The sequence below is a fragment of the Terrapene carolina genome, unplaced genomic scaffold (assembly GCF_002925995.2).
Source record: "Terrapene carolina triunguis isolate 2854851 unplaced genomic scaffold, T_m_triunguis-2.0 Scaffold236, whole genome shotgun sequence".
In the NCBI taxonomy this organism is placed as follows: Eukaryota; Metazoa; Chordata; order Testudines; family Emydidae; genus Terrapene; species Terrapene triunguis.
Genome location: NW_020664587.1, coordinates 13,382,178 through 13,398,060, shown reverse-complemented (window position 1 = coordinate 13,398,060; position 15,883 = coordinate 13,382,178). Strand labels below are relative to the sequence as shown.

The window sequence follows — 15,883 nt, the reverse complement described above, 5'->3', positions numbered from 1 at the left end:
TCCAGGCTCTGAACCCCATTAAAATTCATTCAGACCTGTACCTGCTCCACATGCAAGGAGAGAGGAACTGATTCTTTAATGTTTTAGTAAATGGACTTGAGTCAGACAGCTCCATAGCCCACCACCAGCCACACTTAGATCTAAGCCCAAATGTAAAGTACTTACCTGGACTTGGTAGTTTACAGGGTTAACCCTTCCTTTGTTTCCAGTGACCTCGGTCTCTGAGTCCAGCTGTCTGAGATGCACAGGAGGATCTGGGATAGAGGTGAGGTTTCAGTGGATCTCTCTGGGTCAAACAGCACCCGCGCAGTGGCAGAGAGCTATTCCTAATGCCAGCACCCCAGATCTGATGAGACAACCAGCTCCGTCCAGGGACTATGATGGCACACCCACAGGTGCCAGAGCTACGGGGGCAGAGGGTGCTTCCGCACCCCCTGGCTTGAAGTGGTTTCCATTATAGACAAGATTTACAGTTTGGTTCAATGGCTCACTATAAAAATTGTTCCAGCGCCCCTGGGCACACTCCTCCATTATCTCTGAACGGGCTCCTTGTACCCCAAGCTCTACCAATGAGTGATTATAGCTGGCCATGCCCTTGTGTTCATTGGGAACTTGCTGGGTTGGTTCACTCTGCAAGAGCCCACTCTCTGCAGCAATACGCCCACTCCTAGTGCAACATACCACAGCCACTGGTGTCTCCACCCCACACTCTCTCCTAGTAAGAGCAACATTAAACAGGGATCTTTATACTAGGGGTTTTTTTTGGGTCAAGTTTCCCACTCTTCCACTAGCAGGTCACTGGGAACCCTAGTGTAGACAGAGCATCAGCGGCCACCAACATTTTACTCACCGTGTCATCTAATGGTTGAGTGTTTTGGCCAAGGCCACACAGCAAAGGAGTGGCAGAGCTGGGAATGGGACCTAGGGGTCCTGACCTGCAGACCACCACTCCAAACACACACACTGCTCTCAGCCCAAGAGGACATCGACTCCTACAAGTGCGGCCTCCTATTCCCCTGCTCTAACCAACACTGCCGAGGGTGCTGTTCATGCCCTCCATCCCTCCTGCAGCACTCGCTTGGTTCCAGCCGCTACATCCCGCATCTCTTCCACTCAGTGTCAGTATCGGTGCTGACTCCGAACGCCACCGTGCTGAACCATTGGTACGCCCGTCACCCACTGATGTTCAAGACCACCACTGAGTGGGCCCCCTGGCTCCCCGCCCCTCCTTATGATGGTGCTGCGGGCCGTGGTGATGGAGCTGGCCAATGGGACGCCGCTCTTCTCCATCTGTGACGAGCGGTGGACGGGCTGGGCTCTATCCCTGTGGGATTCAGCGCAGGATTTAGGGTGACGCAGAGGACAATTCCCTAGCTAGGGCCCCTGTCGGACAAGCTCCCTTCCTTCTCCGCTCAACTAGAAGGGCCAAGGGGCTTTCGCTCCCAGCCATGTTAGCAAAACCATTCAGCAGCAACCATGGGCGGATGTAGCACCCTGAGCTTGGTGCACATCCAGCAAGACAGAGCAATGCTTCATTACACATAGGCGCCTCTATGGTCCACATCACTGCAATAGCTGAGTGCCTCACACTCTCCAGTGGGGAGCAGGCAATGGGTTTTTCCCCCCAACCTGCAGGTGAGGTTGGGGAACATCCCCATTGCACAGATGGGGAATTGAAGCACACGGGGGCTAACGGGGTGTCTACACTGCAATCAGAGGTGCGGGTGTAGATGTACCCGAGCCAGCTTTGATCACCTGAGGCTTTCTGCTCTTGTTCCCCAAGCCAGCTAGATCGATGCTAGCTCAGGTCTGTCTACACCTGCTGTGTCTACATTGCAGCGTAGAAACCCCCAAAGCGACTTGCGCAAAGGCACAGTCTGTTTGCAGAGCCAGGAACCAAACCCAGGTCTTCAGAGTGACAGCCCACTACCTTAACCACAAGACCACCCTTCTTCCCCCTGCCGTCCAGAACAGAAGCTACAAGAGCTGAGTGGTTCACAGATCTCTGCCCCCAACTACCCCAAATTCGTTCCAGTCTTTGTAGAGCCTCAGCAGACCGCCAGGCTGAAGGTTCAGGGGCTCCTGCCACCGCCGCTAACTTCAGAAGCCTAGTCGATCTCTCCTCCCTTGCTGAACAGCGTGCGGTCTCGTGCTTTCAGATGACGCTCACCCCAAAATACATCAGCGCTGCTTCCTTGTCATCACCTACCTGGCTCCACCGTGCCTGCTGGTCGTGGCCTGGCACAGACAGGTGAGGGCCAGCATCGGGGCGATGGGACAGGGCACCCTGCACAGGTGCCACCTGGGACTCAGCAATTTAAAGCTAATCGTGGAAAAAAAAGTTCTCCAAAATAAATGCAGATGGTAGAAGGGGGGGAAAGAAACTGGGGGCGGAGCCTGACTAAAGAGTCGTGGCTCTGAGCAGTGAGCCAGGCATCAGGCGGGCTCTGGATAAACACCCATCTCGACCTGCAGCCACTTCACCTGCTACTCCAGGCCGGGAAACCCCCTGCAGTTGTGCCAATGCAGCTCAGTCCTGACCCACAGCTCCCCATGGAGCTCTCGTCCTGGCCTGCCACACGGCTCTGCCAATAAACCTGGACTTGCAGTAGCCGAGGTGCTGCCGGTCCCAAGCCTATACAGGATCCTGCCACAGCACCTCAATTCCTACCAGCAGCGCCCTCCTCCACCCTCTGCCAACGCTCCTCAGTCCTGCTGGGATCCGCACACACCTCGGTCTTCTTCTGCTCTCGCCTCTCTCCCCAGCAGAGGCTACTAAGCTGAGCAGCCGCCATTAAAGACGTGCAGGTGAACAGCTTCCCATTCGCACTGGACTGAAACTACATTGCAGTGGATTTTACTCCCGTCTTTACATTTACAGGAACTGGGGAATCAAAAAGCATTTCAGGGACTCAGCAGCTTGAGATTTCAGGAGGACAGAATCCCAGGGACTGGGAATCAGGACTCCTGGGTTCTATTCCCATCTCTGCTCCCAAATTCCCACAGCGAGACACACACTTCACCTCCTCATGCGTCAGTTTCCCCCCTGGGACTCGAGTGCTACATGAGAGGAATTGTTAGTTATCCGGCTCCTGCTGCTGCTCCTGGTACAGATGGTTTGCCAAGGAAGAGGCGTGGAGGGAACGAGGCAGTGGCACAGGCGACAAGAGCATCTCCAGTATGTTGCAAGGGAAAGTGGAGATAAACAAGCCCCAGCTGGCCAAACCAAATGTAAATACCTACAAGTTCTCCGAGAGAGGCTGGTGGGAGGGATTTACTCCTCCGCTAAGGCGGTGATTTGATGCTAAAAGCGCTCTCTGGAACGAGAGGAAAATCAAAAGCCAGCAGCCTCACCAGCCTGACTTTTGTTGCTGGAGTCATGCTCCATGTCTAATGGGGAAGCAGCTCATCTGGAGCAGCACTCTGCCAGGAGCAATGAGGGTAATTAGCAGCCCATTTTCTTCCAAAGCTAAAAGTTAATCTCATAATTTGTGTGGCTTCCCCCCCCCCCAGCCCCTGCTTTTGGAAGATAAATTCCAGGAACAGTCTAAGGCCGCTTTCTCCTGCTGCTTCCACGGGTTCAGAGCCTGGGAAACCCTCCCTTCGGGCACAGCAAGAACCCCCAGTCAAAAGTCTGCAACCCTGCAGAGCAATGGCAATGCTTCCAAAGATCTCATAGCAGGTGGTGAGACCCAGGGTCACCACAGCCTTGCTGTGAATACCAGAGGGGAGGAGAAGACTCCCTTTTTAAAAGGGGTGGCCCCTGCCCTCGGACTGAGGTGATCAACCACCTCTCTGCTGCAAACCCTTGAACACTGGCCAGTTGGAGAAGACAACCCCTCTCCTCTAAGGTGGAAGACAGCAGAGTTTTCAGGATGTGGCTGGGCTTTTCTGCTAGAAGACTCCACGAGCATTCAGGTTTCAAAGGCTAAGAAGCCCCGATGCCCTGACCCACACTCACTCCTGCAGCTGAAAGAGAGCTGGGGGCATTCCGCTTGGCATCCTTCAGCTGCTGTGCCGAGGAAGCACTTCATGGCCTGCACCAGACCCACCAGCTGGCACTAAAGAGCTTCATCAAGATTTTAAGTTTCCTGCTGGTGGCCATTAAAAAAAAAAGCAACATTTGTGTTAGAGACAGGTGGGGGAAGGGTAGAGAATCTAAATTCAGACCATATGCTAGTCTCCATCCTCCTCCAATACTGGCTAAACCATCAGAGGCTCTTTACCTCGGTTAGACGTCAAGGCAGAGGGAACAAAGACAATGGTAACTGGGAGCAACTTCCACAAACTCCTCACCTACCGCTGAACACCAACAGGGCTTGTGCAGACATCTCAGAGTTCTGGGCCTAAAGCAGGATCAACGGAGCTGTCTTACAGCCCCCCACAGGCTCCGTGTTAGATGCAAGCCATTGGCCACTCGCAAACTAGCTTTCTTTGAACAGAATGCAGGGAAGTCATATCCATGCCCAAGCCTTGTTGGCTTGAGTCAAATTGCAGCTTACAACTAGGACTAAGCGTGCCGGGGACCTTCAGAGCACAGAGTGCTGTCTGCTCCTGCAGGCGCACGGATCTGCTTGATGCCATCTCACAGGTGTGTCTAAGCCAGGGCCGCTGTTTAAAATGCTACCCACAGGAAGTGACCTGGGCAATGAAACTGTCTCTTTCAGATAGATGATTTGGTCTTTCGACCAACAGGGGATGGTAAGGAGCTCCCAGCTCCGTGGACAGCGGCTCAAAGATCCAAGTGCAATTTCCCTCTTCCCCACCTCTTCAAGAGTTAACGTTCCTCTCTGCCCCCCAGCAGACTAGCTATCCCCAGGAAGCGAGAGATGCTTTTCCCATCCACTCTCCTTAGGGTACTTCGGCAGCTCCTTCACACACATGTATCTTGTAAATCCCAAGCAGGTTTCATAGCACGTCTCTTGAACTGACCTTCAGCTATTCTAACAAGAGCCTCCCTCCCCGGCATTGGCGATAGGAACTCATCTGTGCTATTTCTCAACATTAGCTTATCTGCTGGCCCTATTTGTCTTTGTAACCCCCTCCCTCCATCCATTGCAATGCTGCTGGGCTCGTGGGACTCACCCCCATCTCTAAACCTCAGGTAACTGCTAACCAACCACAGCATGGCTGCTCCTGAAATGGTCAAGCCTGTAGAATATTAGTGGAGCTGGTGTCATACATAGGCTACAGCCACTAGAGGGTACCATCATCCCACACTTGATCAGGGTCTGCAGGCCCAGTTGGCGGAGGGGCAGTGGTATGAACAGATATTGAGTATTCTCCTATAGCTAGGATATGTTGCTATAGCAGCGATGTGAAACACATGATGGTGGCTCAATCCAGATCCACCACTGCAGGCTGGGCCCTCTGCCACTCCCGTGCAAGGCAGCTGTGCATAAAACCCTCCATGCACATCAGCAGCCACCAACGTGGACGCGTGGCTGGCAGAAGGTTCCAGCTGAAGGACGCTCAAATGGAGGGGGACTCAGGCGACGGGTACCCCTGCTGCAATGTTCTATAGTGCAGTGGAGCCAGCCGGTGCCTCGGTTTACCTGTCTGTGAAACAGGGATCATACCCACCTCACATGATTGTTAGGACTCATTTCTTCATTGAAGATGAAAAGCACTATATAAATAGCAAGTGTTTTTACCCTCTGCCTGGCAGTCCTTCCCTCAACGCAGGAAATAAAGCAGACAGCCATTTTCGGTGTCTTTCAGTTCATTGGCCCATTAAGGCAGGGACTGTGTTATGTGTTTGGCTCAGCTCCACACTTTTATAGCACCATATAAAAGCGATCAGACATCTAGCATCTGAGTGGCATGGAAAAAATCTCCCTTTGCAGACAGACAACCCCTTTGTCAGCTCAGAAGGGGTATTACCAACTCTCGTCAATTTCATTTTAAATCAATGCTGGGAGAGCATTTTAAGTAGCGCAGTGGGAGAGAATTGTGCTGGACTGCAAGGAGACCATTCCTTCAGCAGGGAGAAGCAGGGGGTTTTGGGCAGGGAGTAGCAGAGGTCTAGAAAGTCTCTACAAAATCTAATGGTATCTTCTCCCAGACAGATTTTTCCCCTCCTCCCTATAATTTGTGCAATTTGGGGCATTCCTAAGGACAAATAATGGCTCCTCAGAAGTATTTTTATGTTCCAGGGCTAAGAGGCAGGCGAGCCAGAGGCAGTAATAGCATCCAGAGGAGAATAAACTGCACACCCCAATCCCCATCAATTTGAACCCTGCCACCACACAGATCTCTTGAGGTCTGTCTACACTTGAACGTTAAACTGGATTAAGGTAGGGTGTAAAGCGCAATAACTCCCCGTGAACAGCTCACTATGTGAGAGCATCCAGATGTGGAGTTAATCAGAACAGTGAATCAGGAACAATTCCATGCATAGATAAGCCCTTAGTCTGGGGCCTAGTCTACACACACAAGTTGGACCACTAACTGTACCGGTATAGTTAAAGCAGTACAGCCCCACTAATGTGGTTGCAGTTATAGTAAGAGACAGTCATACTGGTGCAAGCTATACCAGTGTAAGAAGCTTCATAGGACTCGGGAAGGGGAATAAATGACACTGGTATAAGGAACCTTTCCAGCAGTATAACTGCATCCACAGGAGGGGTTGTCCTGGTAAAACTGTATCTGTTAAAAAAAAAATCACACCCCTAGGAGACCTAGTAAGACCAGTACGCAAATTGTGTAGAGCAGGCTCTCCTACTGGAAAAGAGTCTCCCAATCCTGCAAGTTCTCTTGACATCTTTGAAGGTCTGAGTACCATCACCTCCCACAGCTGAAGGCCCTACCTTTGAAAGTGATGACTGCTTTGGGGGTAGTTCCGGGCCACAGGAGCCACCACAGACAATAAATGGCAGGGGCGGCGTTGAAAAGCCCTTTGTTCTGTGTTTGTACAGCGCCTGGCACAACAGGTCCTGGCCCCTAGGCACTACTGCAACAAACAACAACAACAATAATGCACATGGCATTTTATTGCAGTGATCTTTCTAAGTATAAACTGTTTACTGAAGCTTAAAGCCCTTCATGATTTTGGCCCCTACAAGTGAAAACAAAAACTCAAATACACATTGGCAAGAAAAGGGAGCTAATTATCCTGTTTGTCATTTAAGTCAAGCAGCCCAATTTCACACTGCGTAGGAACCGTACACTGGATAGGACTCAGACATCAAGCTACGTGTCACAAAAGAACAGGACCCCACAGTGAGAGAAAGGAAGTGTGGGCAATGGTTCTGTTAAATGCTTAATCTTTGGCAAGGGAGTCAGGTTTGAAACGCCAGCACTTGGGCACAGGAATCGGAACAGCTGTCAATACAAATGCTGCATCACTTGCCGCTTTGGAGACTAAGGAGCGTACGAGGTAAGATGTCACTAAGCTACTGTGGGGGAAACAAGGAAGCAAGCCCCATAAGGCCGGCTGAGGAGGAATAAACGTTTTCAGATGCCTGACAACTGGGACAGCATCCTCCCAGGGTGGCAGGAGAGCACAGTTTGGGGACTGAAGTACCGTTATATCAACCGGAGACAAGAGCAGCCATAGCTGTTTGGCTGGCAAGGGCAGAAAACATTTTTGGTGCCTCCTGAGTGACAGAGGGAAAAACGGTGGCCAATCAGAGCTGAACAGCACAGCAGGGCAGCCCCCCACAAAAGTTGGTGCCTAGGGTAACCGCCCTTGTCACCCACCCCTAGAACTGGCCCTGACCCTGGCAGGAGATGAGGGGCAGAGGACACTTGTTCTCCTGAAAAAGAGTTACCATACAATGTAATTTACGATGCTGGCCTTCCTTTTATGTGGCGTGCCCCCTGGTGGCAATATAGTGTAACCAATGTTTTTGGCAGGGACATCTAAATTGTTTTGTGGACTGGAGACTGCAATCAAAGCGACTGACAGCAGGGCTTCTGCCACACGTGTTCACAGCCCGATTCCACCTGTCCATGTTGCTCCCTCGTTCTCAGGCACTTCACGTTGGTTACACAGCGGGGAGACGAAATGGAATGGGTTTATCCTTTCTGTCAGAGGACCTACATATCCAGGCGAGAGGGGCTGATTGATCGCTCCCGGTGACTTGTTTCCAGCCTTCCCTCGCTACCCTCAGGCAAAGAACCGTCCCAAGGCATCACAACATGCGAGTCGCAGCCATCGTGAGGAAGTCTTCATAGCTGAGCCGCACGCTGCCTACCCTGCCGGTATCCTTCTCCTGGAAAGCGTCGGTGATGCTCTGGAGCTGGGAGCAGAGCTGAATGAAGCTATCCAGCTGGATGGTGGAGTTGGAAGACCTCTGAGAGTAACGGGCCAGCAGCAGCTGGGTGAACTGGGGGCTCAGGTTGTATCCCATCTGGGACAGAGCTGGGAGTAAAGAAACCAAGATAAAATAAACTCCTCGGGCGACGGACCCCTTCCCCTGGGGAGATCAGTCCATCCTCCCCTCTCAGAATATGCAGAGGCGTTTCCCCTCTCTGATGCCAGAGTGCTATTTAAAAGCACAGCTGATCACAACGCAGGCAGTGCTTTCTGAGTACTAGCAATATAAACTGAGGTGCAAGTTCCAGATCCTCCCCTTGCCTCCCACAGACAGTTAACTCTCAGCAGCTCATCAGATAAAGTGGGCCTTTAGCGATGTGCCATCCAGGCAGAGTTATTTTGGGGAGGCGGAAGGGGGCAGAGCGTTTCCTGGAAAAAAAGCAGCTAGTTTGCTCTGACACCTACAGCCTTCGGACTAATGCACACACCTGACAGGTAAGAATCACGGCAAAAGGGGACTGGCTGCACAGCCTCTGCAGCCACGACTTCCGAGTGGGAGCCTCTCCACGTGTCAGAGGCAGGAGCACAGGGATCTGCTGGAACAACTCCTGCTTTCCAAGCACGGGGAAGCGTTAGCCACAGAAGGTGTAACTGCACCACTTCCATGGAGCCCACTTAAAGCTAAACAAGCACAGAGCATTCATAACACAGCGAATGTAGCTGTCACACTGCAGGAGGGGACGGCTGTAATTATTTAAGTGGGAGACAACCAAGCCAGGACCGACCTGTTCATTTGTCCACCATTGCCTTGAACTGACGCAACCGAAGCAGTTGTCATACAGGTTTGGACACAGCCCCCTGACCAGACACCATATGGTTTCAGAGAGCAGCTAGTAGGGACAGGAACCACAATGGGTACTGTGTGGTCATGCCTGAGGACGCTGCCACCCGCTCGCTCTCCACAATCTGCCACATTCCCTCTCGTCTCACCTTGCTGCAGCTCACTGAAGTTGATGGAACCGGACCGGTCTCTGTCGTACTGCTGAAAGAGGTTCTTCCATTGCTGGATGAAGCGCCACAAGGCCGAGAACGCAAAGATATCGATCCGTCCCGACTTCGTTTTATCAAACATGTCTGCCAAGGAACCAACAGCAAGAGCAGGGCCGTGAGGGGTGATCCAGAAAGAGCGCCATACACGTCTACAGCGTCTCCCATCAGAAGCTCTCAAAGAGCTTTACAAACATGCCACATCCCAGGGAAGTTTGTCATTCCGCACTGCTCAGATGGGGTTTGGGAACTTGCCTAAAGGCAAGTCTACGTTACGGGACTTAATCGACCTAATTTACGCAACTCCAGCTACGTGAATAACGAAGCTGGAGTTAACGTAGCTTAGGTCAACCTTTTGTGGTGTCTACACCGCGCTGGGTTGCCAGGAGAAACTCTCCTGTCAACTTACCTTACGCGTCTCATTTCAATGAAGTACCGGAGTTGATGGGAGAGCAATCTGCGGTTGATTTAGTGGGTCTTCACTAGACCCGCTAAATCGACTGCCTGTGAATCAATCGCTGCAGCATAGATCCCCGGTAAGTGTAGACATGCCATGAGACCACACTGCCACCTCCCAAAGCTCTCCCCATTAGGAGCTATGGAGCAAATCTAATCACAGGAACAGAATTCATAATGGGAAAGCACTATACTGATCAAAATGTTGGCATTTATGTTACGGGGCCTTCAGGCAATGGCATCAAAACCTTTACCCTCAGGGTATCGCAGCGAGCGTGGAAACTGTTAGGAATTCAGTTTGCCATAGCAAGCGGTTTGGATTTTTCTGTCTATCCTTTGTTCGCTGCCCTCCTTAACAGTCAAACCATCCTTAGAAAGAGGAGCTAGACACACAGGACAATGGGCGGGGACTATCCTCAGCTGCCATGCAGCACTCAGCTTGTAGAAGTGCTAAACAATCAGCTAGCTCAGGGCATTACAAAAAGCTGCTGGGGAAGTTCCAGCTTCCAAGACTGCATAAGTTGTTGCACTGTGAGCATCTTACTCCTCTTCTGCTCTTCCAGTCTCTACCAAGTGGGGCATGAAGGTTTGCCCAGTCCCTCACAGCTGCCATCCCTAATCTGAAACAATCAGCCCGCCTGCCATTCACATCCCTTTTGCGAAGTAAATGTTTTGCCAAGGGGGGAAATACACGGCTGCTGTACACTTGACCTAGGATTCACCCTATTAGATCCAAATTCAACGCACAAAGAGCTGGATTTTTTCCAACATTACAAAGCAAGCCCCGCAGAGTTCAGCACAATATGCAATGTCTGTTCTAGTACAGATTGCAGCTCATGAGCAATTTAAAGGAAAAAAACCCCATCTGGACTCACTTATCATCATAAGGCAGGTCTCATCATTAAATGCAGACCAGTTGGAGTTGACCAGGGCCTGCTTGAGTTCTTTGATGGAGATGTAGCCACTGTGATCAGCATCCACTGTCTGGAACCAAGAAAAGGCCTCCGGGTCCACGCCGGGTGGCATGTTACCTGTCAGGAGGAACAGGATAAAGGCTCACACAATCCACTAGAGAAATGACAGCTTGCTAGTCACTAAGCAAAGCAGCGTTTGTCTGGACCTACTAGACCCTCTTCACCACTAACAGCTGGGAGTCAGCACAGGAACCCTGCAAAAAGCCAGACAGCAAGTGCCGAGGGACTGGTTACAGCTGATCGGCCACAAGGAGAGGCTGAGTCAGCTTTTCCAGTCTAAATGTGTTTTTATGGCCACGTGATCTAGCCTGTGGAAGCAGGTTCATAATGGCCGGAAGTTGGCACGCAAGGTCTTGTCAAAATAGAGAGAAGCAAATTAGATCTCTTCAGCTGGTTTGTAAATGGAGCGCAAACAAATGGAAGCTGGGGCCTTTCAGCAGGATAAACCCAACCCCAGTTTCAGGGGAGACAGATGTGCGACTATAAAGTTTTATTTCTACCGTTTGGGGTTGCAGCTTCTTCAACATTTTTCCTCCATGTTGGAGCCTTAAATTTGAACCGGAACATTTTTCTGAACAGCAGTTTAATTGAAATGAACGATTCAGTTAAATGCCACAGCTCCCATTCTGCTAGGCAAGGCATATTGTTCAAGTGGCCCCCAGACATATGCCCCAGACCTTTGAATGACAGTTAGCACATGTCTAGGCCTTGTCACCTGAAAGGTTCTTTACAAACAATAAAGAACAACCCTGGGAGTTTGGTCATTACCCTCATTTTACAGGTGGGGAAACTGAGGTACATAGCGGTGGAAGGCTATTCCCTTGGCCAACTGGGTGTCGGGGTCTGAGCTGGTGTTTGGAGTCAGGAGTCTCTGGATCCCTGTCCTGTGCTCAGATCATAACTCTCAGCTAAAGGAAAGTGCCATGTCAGCACCGGAGCCAACATCTTCATTTAAAAACAGCCTCAAGTGTTTGCTTAAAGATAACAGCATGGCAGCTAGCACTGGGAAATCCTGGCAGCTGATGGCTGCCTGGCCAAGGGGAAAGGAATACCCATCTTGGAAACCTCTCAAGAGCCCAAAGGACGGCAGCTTGCTAGTTACAACTGCACCAAAGGCAGGGCTCTTTCTCCCCCTGCTTCCCACATGCACACGGCCTTCCTCCATCACTGAAGGCAGCCAACTAGCGTTGTGAGACGCTCCATACGCAAGTTTGTGCGAAGGAACGAACTGCTCCGCCAGCACAATGGAGAACACGTGCAGGGAGGCGGGATCATTCCATCACACACTTTTCTACTCACCAGCAGGAGCCCCGGCTCCATAGGGTCCTGGCTGAGGGGCACCATAGGGATTGGTAGATGGCTGCCCATAAGGCCCTCCTGGGGCTGGGCCTCCTGCATAAGGTCCCCCAGGAGCTCCAGATGGTGCCCCGCCCGGGGTGGGATGCCCATAAGCCCCTCCGCCAGATGGTGGCCCATAGGGGCCTCCAGGTGCTGGGCCGCCATAGGAACCACCAGGAGGCACCCCACCTCCATACTGGCCTCCGGAATAGTAACCGCCCTGCGGGGCGCCTGGGGCTGGCCCTGCTGATCCGGGGTAACCCTGTGGGAGGAGAAGGGGGAAAATAAAGGACAGGTTGACAGCCCAGAGAGAGCAGAACACACTAGAAAGCACAAACAGCCGCTGCAAGGGGCCAACCCCCCAGAGCCCCCAGTACAGATGCACATACAACCAGCAATCCTCCAGACTGCTCGCAGCACCCCCGTCTCTTGGCTATACAGCGTGCCAGCAACTCTGGATTACCAGAGTTTATAACTAAAATCCTCCAAGACACGGACTCCCCCTACCCAGCTTCAGTTGAGCCCAAAGGGAAGTTTTTGAAACAAACCCTGTTCAGCAGGGTAGGGAGGGGGAGAGAGCGCGCACGGCAAACACCAAGCAATCAGCTAAGTAAGCTGAAGGGACCTTGAAGACCCCAGTATGGTAATTTAGGGTTAAATTGGATTATCTGAGGCTTACACTCCCACTGGGCATTATTTCAGGGCATTTGGGGAGTGTAAAGCATAGAGCGAACCAGCCCAGCAGCTTTTCCTGCTCTGGGTTTTCCCCCAGAAATACCAGATTTAATGTTCTGCACTTGCATGAAGTTCTCTGTAACAAAAACCGTAGCTGCTGTCCCATTCAGACCAGGGCACTGCAATCCTGGGAAACCAGCTCCCCATGAGTCCTGCCATCCTAGGTTCCCTGCACAACCCGATAACAGGTAGCTACCAGGACTGTAAATTGGCCTTCTCAGAGCATCTGACAAATCCTTCATGCTACACTAACAGACGTGCAGTAGTGTTAAGAACACCACACAGTGGGTCAGACCAGAACACGCCGGAGGCCAGTTGGTAAGAGTACTGCCCAGCATGAGAGAGTTTACGTTTGGATTTTCAGAAGCTCCCAAGACAGCGAGATGCCTCGCTCCCACTGATGTTCCCAACTCCCTTCAGCACCTTTGAAAATCCCAGTTTTCATGTTTGTGACAGTTGGTGGCCTGACAGCCATGGACCCCGAACCCACAGACCTGGTACAAAAGCCTAACACACCCTGCTCTTCCACCCGCGCGCTGTAGCTGCGACCTGCAAGAGCCTCCTCTAGGGAGGAGAGCAGAATTTAGTCTCCAGGGTCTAATTCAGTCTTTGGTTTCTCGGCCACCTGGGGAGCCAATCAGTGCTGTTTTTGTGATGCAGCCACCTGCCCATCAGGCACCAGGCACAGACCACAACAGAAGGGTTTGTGCCTGTAATCCTAGCTGAGAAAGACTCACCGAACAAATGCCCTCGCAGTTATGTAAACAACAAGGACCTTGCACCTTCATGGGAAAGGTGAATCCTTTTAAAGCAGCCAAAAGTAAACCCCCTTCCTTTCAGCAATGAGCCTTCATTAAACCAGACTCTTACCTAGGGTTGTCCACACACAAAAGCCCTTGACCCGGGCTTGGAGGTGCTTTGAATGTGGACTAGCTTACCTGGCTGGGGGCATAGGTTAGAGCCCAGGTTCTGCTTTAACTCAGGTTGTAACCCACCCTCTACAGTTTTTCAATGCCCTCCCAGAATTCCCTTAGGACCATATTTTCCTGCCCTTCTACCTACTCCCTCCTGCATCAGAAGCCATCTGAGCTTTTAAATACACCAGATCACATTTAAACCCCACATCAGGCACACCCTGCTGCATTTCTACATGGCACTTGAAGAGAGGTGCCATCCTGGAGAGCCTCATCTCAATGCGCTATTAGCCGGCCACAGGCTCACACAACAGTGCTGCACAAACAACATAGGCTATGCCCCCTGAAGCCCAAGCACTTCACCTGACTTAGAGCTATGCCAGTGTGGACGCAGCTACGTGGGTATGACCCGAGTGTGGATGCTCACAGCCAGGCTAGTCTCCAGTGAAGATATACCTGTAAGTCAAACACAGTCGCCTGACTCCCAGTTCAGAGCATTATTCCATGGATCGCACTGGATCCCCAATGAGGGGCAGCCGAGACAGCTGAAGGATACAAACCCTAGGCAGCCTGAGGTGGGGGCGTTCAGCCTATTCCCAAGAGAAGCAACCCCAGGCAGTAAGGGAAGAGGAACAAGACTCAACAGAGCCCCTCCCCTTCACAGCCAAACTTTATCCCCACCCCACCCACATCCTTATAAATTCACTGTTTAGGGCTGTAAACAGCTGACGTCAGAACAGGCAACTCACAACTGAGATTACAGGAAACGTCGTACACTTTAGCACCTCACAGTTTCATGTCTTCTGAAAATCATGGAAGGAGCCTGACTCCAGAGGGCAGGTGGTCAGGTCCCTTTTGAAAGGCAGGTCCCTTTAACGTGTCTCAACCTGAGCCCCCCCAAAATGGAGGCAGCTAAAATCACTCATCGCTTTTGAAAATCTTGTCCTTTTATACTCTGTTCCCTCCTGCTACCGCACCGGGCACCAACTAGGTGCTGTTGTCCATGCCAAAGGCGGTTGCATTTTAGTGGCACTGCTGGAGTGTGTAAAGCCCTTGGGATCTTTTGGGGCAAACAGCAATTGAGAATTTCAGTGGAAGGCGCCAGGGCTGCCAGCTGTCACAACATTTACACCGAGGGGACCTTTAACGGGGAAGCCCAGTCAGCTTGGGGGCCTGTAAAACAACATTGTAGCGCTGTGTTGTGACATTCTGACAGGCGATTGTCCAGAGCCACTTGGGGGCCTGTTGAGTTTTGGGACAAATCTGGTTGGGGGGTGGGGAAGAGGCAGGGGAGCAGACATGTTAAATGGTGCCGACATCTGAATCATCACCCCCTCCACTTCCACCCACTTGCCCAAGCACCTTGGTGCCAACACACCCTGTGGTGCCCCCAGAGCCACTCTATCAGTCCCCCACTCTGCCTCTGGTGATGCCCCCTCCCTTGACACCAGCCTGGAGCCACCCTGCCATGCCATCTGGGTGACACCCTGACATTGGGGCTCCACTGTACCCCAGGCTAACCCCCCCCAGCACCAGCCCCCTTTCTGCATGGGCATCCACGACTGCCCCAATGCCACCCCCCAGCACCAACCTCACAGGCCATCACTGCCCCCCAGCCCCACCAATGGCACCTCCATCCCACCCCCCCAACCCCCTCCTGCACTGCCCCCCAGCCCCACCCCCACCAATGGCACCTCCACCACAAGCCCATCCCCCAGTCCCCTCCCGCCCCGCCCCGCCCCGCCGCTCTCCCAGAGGCTCCCAGCCGGGGGGCGGGGGCTCCCCCAGGGCCGGGCCTAGCCGCAGAGCCCCGAGCGGGCCGCAGCCCCGCCCCGCCGTTGGCCAGGCCGCCCCGCGCGCGCTCACCTGCCCGTACTGGTAGCCGGCCATGGCGTTCTCGGACCGGGGGAGCTCGCCGCCTCCGCCCCGCCCGCGCTGTGAGCGCAGCTTCCCTCCCCGCCCTCCGGATTCGCTGATTGGTTGCCGGTCTCTTAGGAGAGCGTCGACTGGCTTCTACTGGATGTCAGTCAGGTAGCTCCGCCCAGAGTGAGATCACGTGACTGGGGGCGTGGGAGGGGCTCTTAAAGGGCCAGCAGAGAGTGCGCCCTTAGGCCTAGCAAGAGAGAGAGTGTGGCTCCCCTCCCCACCGCTGAGCTGCC

The 15,883-nt window shown here is 52.6% G+C and overlaps 1 protein-coding gene across 1 annotated transcript; it reads right to left on the bottom strand.

Annotated features, from left to right (window-relative positions):
• Positions 1-6,974: 6,974 nt before the first annotated feature.
• PEF1 (penta-EF-hand domain containing 1) lies at positions 6,975-15,649 on the bottom strand. Its single transcript, XM_026657182.2, has 5 exons — positions 15,591-15,649; positions 12,037-12,337; positions 10,639-10,794; positions 9,251-9,394; positions 6,975-8,365 (listed from the first exon to the last, which is right to left on the bottom strand). The coding sequence occupies exons 1-5, from the start codon at positions 15,612-15,614 to the stop codon at positions 8,136-8,138; spliced, it is 855 nt and encodes a 284-aa protein (XP_026512967.1). The 5' UTR covers positions 15,615-15,649; the 3' UTR covers positions 6,975-8,135.
• Between the last annotated feature and the right edge of the window lie 234 nt (positions 15,650-15,883).

Bases quoted from the DNA above. Each gene is read 5' to 3' on its own strand.
- PEF1 (XM_026657182.2), bottom strand. From the start codon at position 15,614: ATGGCCGGCTACCAGTACGGGCAG. The intron at 12,338-15,590 runs GTGAGCGCGCGC...CTCCTCCCACAG, and splicing joins CCGGCTACCAGTACGGGCAG to GGTTACCCCGGATCAGCAGG. The intron at 10,795-12,036 runs GTGAGTAGAAAA...TCCTCCTGACAG, and splicing joins TGGAGCCGGGGCTCCTGCTG to GTAACATGCCACCCGGCGTG.